Source organism: Myiozetetes cayanensis, unplaced genomic scaffold (assembly GCF_022539395.1).
Source record: "Myiozetetes cayanensis isolate MyiCay16 unplaced genomic scaffold, myiCay2020 scf16, whole genome shotgun sequence".
NCBI classification, from domain to species: domain Eukaryota; kingdom Metazoa; phylum Chordata; class Aves; order Passeriformes; family Tyrannidae; genus Myiozetetes; species Myiozetetes cayanensis.
Window position 1 is genome coordinate 1116918 of NW_026087270.1, and position 8983 is coordinate 1125900.

Here is an 8983-nt window from a genome sequence, read left to right on the forward strand (position 1 = left end):
GTGATGCAAAGGGTGGGATGGGAACACCAAACCCTCCACTGTCCTGTTTTGAATAACAGTTTGGTTTTTTTGGAGTAACGTTAATGTTTTAAGGTCCCAAAGCATGTCCCAGAGTGCCCCAAGTGCAAAAGTGGGATACACAAGTTCTTGTGAGCTTGTTGGGATGGGCAGAGAGGAAAACAGTGGTAGGGGGAACCATACAACATATGGGGGGTCCTGAAGCCACAGCACTGCCTGCAAGTCCCCCACAGCCAGTCAGCCACTGCTGTTGCTCTGCACAGTCGTGCTCTGCTCTGCTCTCTCCTGGTAGGTGAACCTCCTCATCCCTACCACTTACCTGGCGTTTTGGGCATTTCTGCTGATCTTCAGCTTATACTCGGAGCCTGTCGTCTGTGGGGTTGGACTCATTATCATTTTAACCGGAGTGCCAGTGTTTTTCCTCGGAGTCTACTGGAGAAATAAACCAAAGTGTGTAAATAGGCTAATAGGTAAGCCAGCACCGCGTGCCTCGCTGCCCTCTCAGAGCCACCGGCTGTGCTTGGGGTCTGCTCAGCCTCTGACACAGCAGCACCAAAACAGCCAGGGAAGTGCCTGCCCGAGCCTGGCCAGCCCTGTCAGCCACAGGCACAGAGTGGGCAGGCAGCACTTCCCTTTGGGCAGCTGCTTTGCTCGCTGCTGGACGCATTTGCCCCCCCTCGTACCCCTGTGTGATTATTACCCACCCCCTCAGCTTGCTCACAGCAGCCTGTCCCCGGGCAGAGGGACAGGGCTGGCACTTCAGGCACATGAAGGCCAAACGAGCCCTCACAAAGGGACTGGGGTGCAGGTTTGTCTCCCCCTTGCCCTGCTCTGCTGTGCCCCCAGCACATCACTCCAGGTGGGCCCTGCAGAGTGTGATGAGCCATCTCACCATATCCCAAAGGACAAGAAAGCCTCGCCTGTAAAATCAAAACTGCCCGTCAGCCTGCTCTGTTTGGGTTGTGTTTGACTTGTAACCGCTCTGCTGCAGGGCGAGGGCTTTCAGACAGGCACCCTGCAGCCCCCTGCTCTGACCCCAGGGTTTGCAGAGGGTTTGCAGCAGCTCCCCGGGGCCAGTGGCGGCTGCAGCAGGGCTGGCACTGTGGCAGCAGGGCTGGCAGCCATCCCCTGCCATCCCAACCCTGCCAGCCTGCCAGGGGCAGTGCCAGCAGCTCCGGGAGGGGCTGGGCAAAGGTACCCCTAAATCTGCCCATCTTATCCTCACAACCGCCCGTCCCTGAGCTGCAGATGGGAAGGGCTGGAGGGGCGGTGGGGCTGCAGCATCACCCCAGCATCACACTTTAGTTTGGAAGGGCTCAAGCAGCCCCGTTAACCACCAGGCTTTTGCTCCTTGCAGAGTCCATGACGTGCTGGGGGCAGAAGCTGTGTTTTGTGGTGTACCCCCAGTGTGGAGGTGCTGAGGAGGAGGAGGCCTCCTCGGCCCACTCTTGGCGGCCGGTGAGCAAAACAGCAGCGAGGAAATAACAACCTCCGAGGCTGAAGTGGCTTCTTGTTTACATGCTGATTTTTGGAAAAAAAAAAAAAAAAAAGTTTTTCTGGAAAAAAAAAAATTATGTTTTTAGAGCTCCAATAGCGAAGCCCCTAAAATGAGCTACACCCTTTGGGGCACCTGTAGCTTTTAGTTTTTCCCTAAGAAAAAAAAAAAAGAGGAAAAAAAAAGAAATAAAATATAAAATAAGGCGCTGGTTGTGTTTTTTTTTTGGTTGGTTTTTTCTTGCTGGCAGCATATTTGCTCAGCTTTGGAAAGCAGCACAGGCACAGCTCCGGAATACTGATTTTAGTTGCCATGAGGGTCCACCAGAGACATACAAATTTAGGCATTTCAAAAGTAGGGCAGTTCCCAACACAAAATCAGAAGGGAGAAATCAAGAGAAAGCGAGGGGACCTGTTGCTGCTGCCGTAACACAAGAGGCATCAAAGTTACTGCAGTCCAAAAATCATCCCTTCCTGTACCTGCTGCCACCCCAGCCGGGGCAGGGTCACTGTGCTGAGCATGGACCTGCCCTGGGGGGACCTCGGAGCACAAGCTACACCAGCAGCAGCAGGCTTGGCTGTTCATGCATCCCGTGGTGACACGGGGAAAAAGTGTACAGCACAGGGACACAAAGCCCGGGTGCCTCAGTTCTGAGCACTGCTCGGAGCTGGAGGGGGGTTCCCGCACCCCGGCGGGGATGGAGCTCACGGCACCACCCAGGAACGCTGGCACGAAGCTCTGCTCGATCCAGGTGCCAGCAGGAGATGTGGAGGGGTCTGCAGCGGGCTCAGCAGTGGGAGCTCGAGGGAGACACGGGAAAGGAGCCCGGTGTTCCTCCTGTCTGCTGAGGGGTCGCGTTGCTTCAGAGACCGATTCCCCAAGTAACGAAACCGCGACCGTTCGCACATCAGATGCTCCCTGAGAAAGTGTTTTGCATATTTTATTTGTGGCATACACTAGGGGGAAAAAAAAAAAACCTCGTTCACGCACTTTAATGAATATATAGAGATTTGCTGCTGCAGCAATATGGCCACTTTCACAGCAGAGAATCTCTCGAAAAGGCAGAATGCGAGAACAGCTCTGAGCTGCTGTTCTTTGGCAGCTTTTGAAAACAAAAACCATCACGTTCAGTAGTCTTGGTAACAGCCATGTGAATTTCATTTTAAAAGTATCTTTCTCTGTGTGTTACAGGCCCTGGCACAGAAAATGAGGGTCTCGTTATCTCCTAATTTGTCAAAGGCCACACGCTTTAAGATTTAAGAATAGACTCAAAATAAGGAGTGTCTCTTTCCAACACAATTAATTACTCAGAAATATTTTTATTTTTAAATATCTAATAACAATATCTATATTTTAAATATCTATCCATCTCTCTCTGAACTTTCAGAGGGTAGAAACTAAAAAGGAACACAACTCACCTTCTTCTCTTTGTATAAAGCTGTTAATCAGAAGAGATTGAAATATATATTTAGCTAGAAAAAAAGGTGTGGTTTTGTGTGTATATGCAAAGACAGACTCCACATTCTAAATAATGGTATGAACACACAGCTTGCTAATGAAAATCATATATATTCAGCTTACTGTTTAAAAAGAAATTCACAGCAGACCTGCCCTGTAGCTAAACCAGAGCCCTTAACTCATGTTGGAGGCTCTCATGGCTGAGTCATTTTCCACAGCTAAAAATCCACTTTCCATGGTATAATTTCCAACAGATTAATTTTTTCAATACCTTCATTATCTAGTCAAAAAATTAAATGTATTACAGTACCAGCAACAATGGTTGGTTTCAGAACTGCTAAGTTTCAGTGTGGGTTTATTTTTGTTTGTTTAAACAATTAAGGTATGGAAATCAGCCAGCACGGAAACGTTGCAGCTCTTGAGACAGGTCTGTGTGGTAAAGAGAAAGGTAACAACAACAACAATATTAATATAATTATTATTATTAATAATAATAATAATAATCCTGCAGCTCCTACCAAGGCTTTGCTTGGCTGCTCTTTAAGGAAATCAAAAGCAAAATTAAAGAACCAATTGCCTCATAGTTGTTAACTGGGTTTGACTCAATTTTTCCCTGATTGTGCTGCCATGCTTTAAAACATTTGGCCTTAAATCAGAAGGCTGAATTTAGAACAGGGTGGCTTCCTAGAGCTCATCTTCGAATTACTTGCCAAGGCCCCAAAAGGTGTTCCACGGTGTTTCATTTTTGGGAACAGCTCCCTCTCTGCTCCCAACATCACAGACAGTAAAGGCTTTGCAAAGTTTAGTGCCCAATGTGTAGAATTTCTAATCATAGAAATCAATGTACGCAATTAGAGAGATAAACTGATATGCTAAATGAAATTTAGCACCATGCCCAACACAAATAAGAGGGATTTTTCCACAAGACAAAGCAACTAGCCCTGAAGGAGACCTAATTGGTAGCATTTTAAAGCCCAGTGAACAAAAGAAAAGCCTAGAGACAGCTGACAGCACCAGCATGCTGAGAATATTGTAATGGTTGTTAAGGAAAAACGAGTTGTTTCCAAAAGAAAAGAGTTTAAATAAAGCTTCAATAGCAATGAAATACTATGTAAGCCTATATTTTATATGCTATTATAATTATATACCATTAAATATTGGAGGCTGTAATGCAGAAAAATAGCCTGCAAAGCATCAGCTGTAAATCAGCCTAAGGAAGAGTCAATAAAAGATGGATTGGATTTTTCTTATCTGCATTATCACAGGATTTAGAAAAGCAGCAACAGATCATGTCATCACTGTGCTACAGGCCTTGCAAGACAGAAGAGATAAAATTCCACAGGAAACAGGCACTGAGTGGGCACCGGTGGGAAGCAGAGGCACTGCTGCTGGCCTGGCCACTCTCAAGTGTTTTCAAAAACTTGGTAAAGGGATCAGATGTTTTCCATTCACCTTAGTACACAAACCAGAAGAGTTTGATCTCAGCAGGGTCAAGGGAAGAGACTTGTTTCAGTTCAGAGCTTTCATCCAGCTCGAGAAGGACAGATAATCACCGTGCATTTAATAACACATTTGTCTTGGAAGCACCTTTACAAAGCACATACCCAGAAATATGCAGGCAAGGTTTCCTCTGTCACTTCTGAAACACAACCCCTGATGCAGCCTCTGACCCCAGGACTGAAGCTGGTGGCCCCAGAGGTGCAGCACCATCGCCTGCTGAGGTGCTAGGGCAGGCTGGGAAGCCCATGGCTCTCCCCTGAACAACCCAATGCTGTGAGAGGTGGAGCTAAATAAAATAATTCAGCTTTGAGGGAAAGCCAACAAATGAACACCCAACCTCCAGCACACGTGCTGTCCCATCCTCCACATTCAGAGGGCTTTGTCAAGGTTATTTCACAGAATCACAGAATATGCTGGGCTGGAAGGGACCCACGAGGATCATCAAGTCTGACTTTTGGCACTACACAGGACACCTGAAGAGTCACCCCCTGTGCCCCAGAGCATCATCCCAACCCTCCTGCAGCTCTGGCAGCCTTGGGGCTGTGCCCACTGCCCTGGGGAGCCTGTTCAGTGCCAACCACCCTCTGGGGGAAGAACCTTTCCCTGAGATCCACCCTGAGCCTGCCCTGACACAGCTCCAGCCATTCCCTGGGGGCTGTCCCTGGTCCCCCCAGAGCAGAGCTCAGTCCTGCCCCTCCTCTGCCCCTGCCCAGGCAGTTGGAGCTGCAGGGAGGTCTCCCCTCAGTCTCCTCTGCTCCAGCTGAACACACCAAGTGCCCTCAGTGTCCTCACACGGCTCCAAATCAAGGCCCTTCCCCACCTTCATTGCCCTCCTTTGGACACTCTTTCACTTTCTTACTGTGATTTCTCAAAACCTTGAAAACCAATCACATTTGCTTTCCAGCCCCCTGGTACTGAATAAGAAGTTGTTAGCAGTTATGCAGCTGCTGAGGAGTTTTAAGACAGATGTTGAAGTACATGTCACAAGAGAAAACTGAAAGCAAAATGAAGGGTAAATATTGCTTGGAATTTGTCTTTTCCTAAAGCTTTAGAGTTCAGGCTGTTGTGTCCTGTCTCCAACTCCAGTTGTGAGCACAGGCAAACCAAACTCTTTGGTTTCTAAACCTCCTCTCCTCCTGGTCCTTAACACCTCTCACCAGTGCTCTGCCTTCAGTGAGGAACTTGCACTTGGACAAACAGAAAAGGATTAGAAAGTGAACCAGAGATGCTGAGAGGACAAAACCAAACTTGTCCTAACACCTCCCCATAAGATGTAGCGATAAAAGGGATCTAGAAGGCATCATAAAGCAGGAAACATAAAATGAACAGGGAATAAAACCTCCAGCACTCACCTCAGCCTTGGTCACCATTTAATTCCTGTAGCCAAGAACACCAGAGACAGGCTCTGAAAAGGGAAGGATGGCCCACTGAACAGTTTGCAAGGGTGACAGGCTGACAAAGGACAGGACACTGCCTGTGCTGCCTGCCAGGTTCAGACAGCTATTTGTGATAACTGGATTTTAAATCCGAGCACCTACCTGGAGATTAAAAATCAATTTCCTGCCAAGGCCACAGATCTTAAACAACCAAAGCAGTTTTTCCTCTCAGAGAAAGGTCTGATTAAAAAGTACTTAATTCCCTCCAGGCTTCTCGAGTTCGCCCCTTGGTTTGTTGTAAGACATATCTATTGTACTGCAAGGGTTGTCAACAAACCTGCAAACACCCAGGTATCATTTATCACTCTATTTCTATTTTATGGATTACTCCCATTTCAGCCTCATTACATCAGGGAATGGTGGCATGGCTTGAAGCTTTAGTGCTTTGCCACTGCTGCTGTAGCTGAACGAGCACGGCTGCCAGGCTAGAAGGGATGATCCCTCTGTACCCAGCTGTGCCCTTCCACACTTTAGGGTCATCCCACATTTATCTGCAGCCATGAAGTCTGTCCAGTTCTCTTCAGTGCAGATGAAGATCTCCAAGTCAACACAAAATCCCTGTCAGCCTCCACCTTCTCCTGAAAAAGAGCAGGACAGAGCATGCAGTGCCTCTGAGGAGATGGGGAAGGAGGAGCATCAGCAAAGCAAGCATTGCCCTCAGGAATGGGAAGGAGAGGCTGCACTTCAGACATTTTTTTTTTAACCACCCTAACAGTCACACCACTTCAGGGCTTCTTTGTGTTACCTGGGGTGTATGCACAGATACATTTGAAAGGCAGTAAATACAACAGTGAATTGCTAGTGCTAAGATTTCACGTGTCATTTAAAACAGTGACATCCCCTCCAGCAGCTTCAGCCACAAGAGAAAGCAGATTATTAAAAAAACCAAACCAAAGGTACAAAACCAAATCAAAACCCACCCATTCCCCTTCACACTCATGTGAGCACAGAGAGCCATAGGCTGTGTGAATACAGTCTGGGAACCCCCAGGCTTTGGTTTTGGAGTGATAGTCAGAAACCCACAGGCTCTGGGCACGTGAAATTTTATTACAAATTAAAGGATCCAAAGCAAGAGCAAAGTATGATGATGTCCAGCATCTCCCTTGCTCAGCATCTTGCTCAGTCCAGGAAGCAGCAGCAGACATTGGCAAACACGAGGCCACACCTGAACCTGTACAAAACCTTATAACCCAAGTAAGATCTGTTAAAAACAAAACAGCCACAGAGAACAGAAATAGAAAACAAACACAAGGCATGTTACAGAGTCATAGACAAGCTGAAAGGTGTCAGACTTTCTAATAGAAATACTCCCTATGTTTTAACAGCAGTAAGAGAAAGCATAAGGGGGTCACTTTTCCCCCTATGCTGCCTCTGAGTTTGCATTCTTTTTAAACCAGTAGGTATTCTTCTCTAGTCAGAGGGGTTTTTTACAGAGGGCTTCTTTTTTGGCTGGTTGGACAGGGGAGTTTTGTGTCTTAAAAAAACTCAAAACCAAACAAACACAACTTTGCTTCCCATCTGTCTACAAAAATCTTTTACAGAGTGCAGAAAAGCATTATTAAAGTAACAAAAATGGTAACAAGTTTACTGCATGCCAATTAACTTTAGGTTGTATGGCAGTTAAAGGGCTGTATTTCCACTTTTTTGACTTTTTTTATAATTTTAAGAAGTTCTGCATCCAAGGAGACAGTTTGTTTGAAACAGAACCAAGGTGCCTTTAAGGACAGTTGTTTCCCTGTTTTACAAGAGGAAGGGCAGACATGCTAAGGCCGACTTTGGGTTTATCCAGGTATATCCAGATATTCCAGGGCACTGCAACACACCTGTCTGTGCAAAATTAACAGTAAATTTGAGACTCTTTGTGTAAGCTGGTTGCTCCCAAAATACAGCAGTATTCTGAAGCACACATCTCAACTTTATGAGCCTTATGGTGGTGATGGTTTAAGGCATGGCATGGTTAACATTATTTCATTAGAGAAATACTTTTCTGTAACAAAATTAAATATGCACTTATTTCTAAGATCCTTCATATCTACACAATATAAGCCTTGGAATTTAATCTTTCTCCCAGCTATAGTTTACTACCTTACACAATGAGTCTATGTATTTAAAATTACCTTTAGACAAAAATAAAGATACTAAAACCTGTAGCTTTGGATGAAAATAACCACCCTGGCAGTGCAATGACTACAGGACATGGCCTTGCAAGGGTGGAATGTATCCAAAATGTTTACAAATGCTATGAAAGCAAGATCTCTTTCAAACCTATATTTTCTTTGATGAAACGAATTCTGGTCACAGAAACCCTTGGAAAAAGTGAGTGAGCAGCATCTATTTATTGCAACTATGCCTCTTGCTTATCACACATTTTGTCACAAGCCCTTCCTGCTATTAATGCCCTTAAGGAATTTGAATGTTCTGCCTCTGGAATGCACAGTACAAAACCAATTTGCCACTGAAGAGACAAAACAAAAAAAAATAATCAGTCCTATTTAATTTCTATTTAATTCTCCCATGTTACATTTCAGTAAAGCCAAAGTTCTATTCCTTGTTCTTTTTTAAGGCACTCCCCCAAAGACAGTCCCAGTGAAAGTTCCAGGGCAAAATACAGCCCATTCAAAGGAAAAAATCTTTGACACTTTGATGTAAACTCAACTGTCCCACCACTGTTTGCCTTTACAGCCAGCAGGGTCCTGTGGGCAGCAGAGCCCAGGCCCACAGACACCAAAGGCCACCCCAAGTTTACAGATTAACAACTCTAGGCAACTTCAATTCCTACAACAGTCAGGCTTTGGAGGACTCAGGTGCTTACAGCAGTGTCAGGTTCCTTGTTAATCCTACATAAAGCATTTTTGTTTGTCATTGAGTCACAGGGGAATTGCAGAAGAGCTCTTGTTAGAGCAGGGGGCTGGCAGCCACCAGCCCAACCATCCCAACAGGACCAAGCCATCACACAGCAGTGTTCTGTCATCCCACACTGACCCCTGGTTAAGCAAAGTCACCCCTCTTCCAGGTAAATAACTTGTTTGCTTTAAATTACACTTTAAAAAACCAAAAAGGCACCATTTTACATGTA

The 8983-nt window shown here is 45.8% G+C and overlaps 1 protein-coding gene across 2 annotated transcripts in view; it reads left to right on the top strand.

Annotated features, from left to right (window-relative positions):
- The window catches only part of SLC7A10 (solute carrier family 7 member 10), a 37596-nt gene extending 35924 nt beyond the window's left edge, over positions 1-1672 (top strand). For both annotated transcript variants that reach the window (XM_050311621.1, XM_050311622.1), the window contains 2 exons: positions 311-488; positions 1376-1672. In XM_050311621.1, the coding sequence (XP_050167578.1) occupies positions 311-488; positions 1376-1503 (306 nt within the window). In that variant the 3' untranslated portion in view covers positions 1504-1672. The remainder of the gene's footprint in view (positions 1-310; positions 489-1375) is intronic.
- The last annotated feature ends 7311 nt before the right edge of the window (positions 1673-8983 follow it).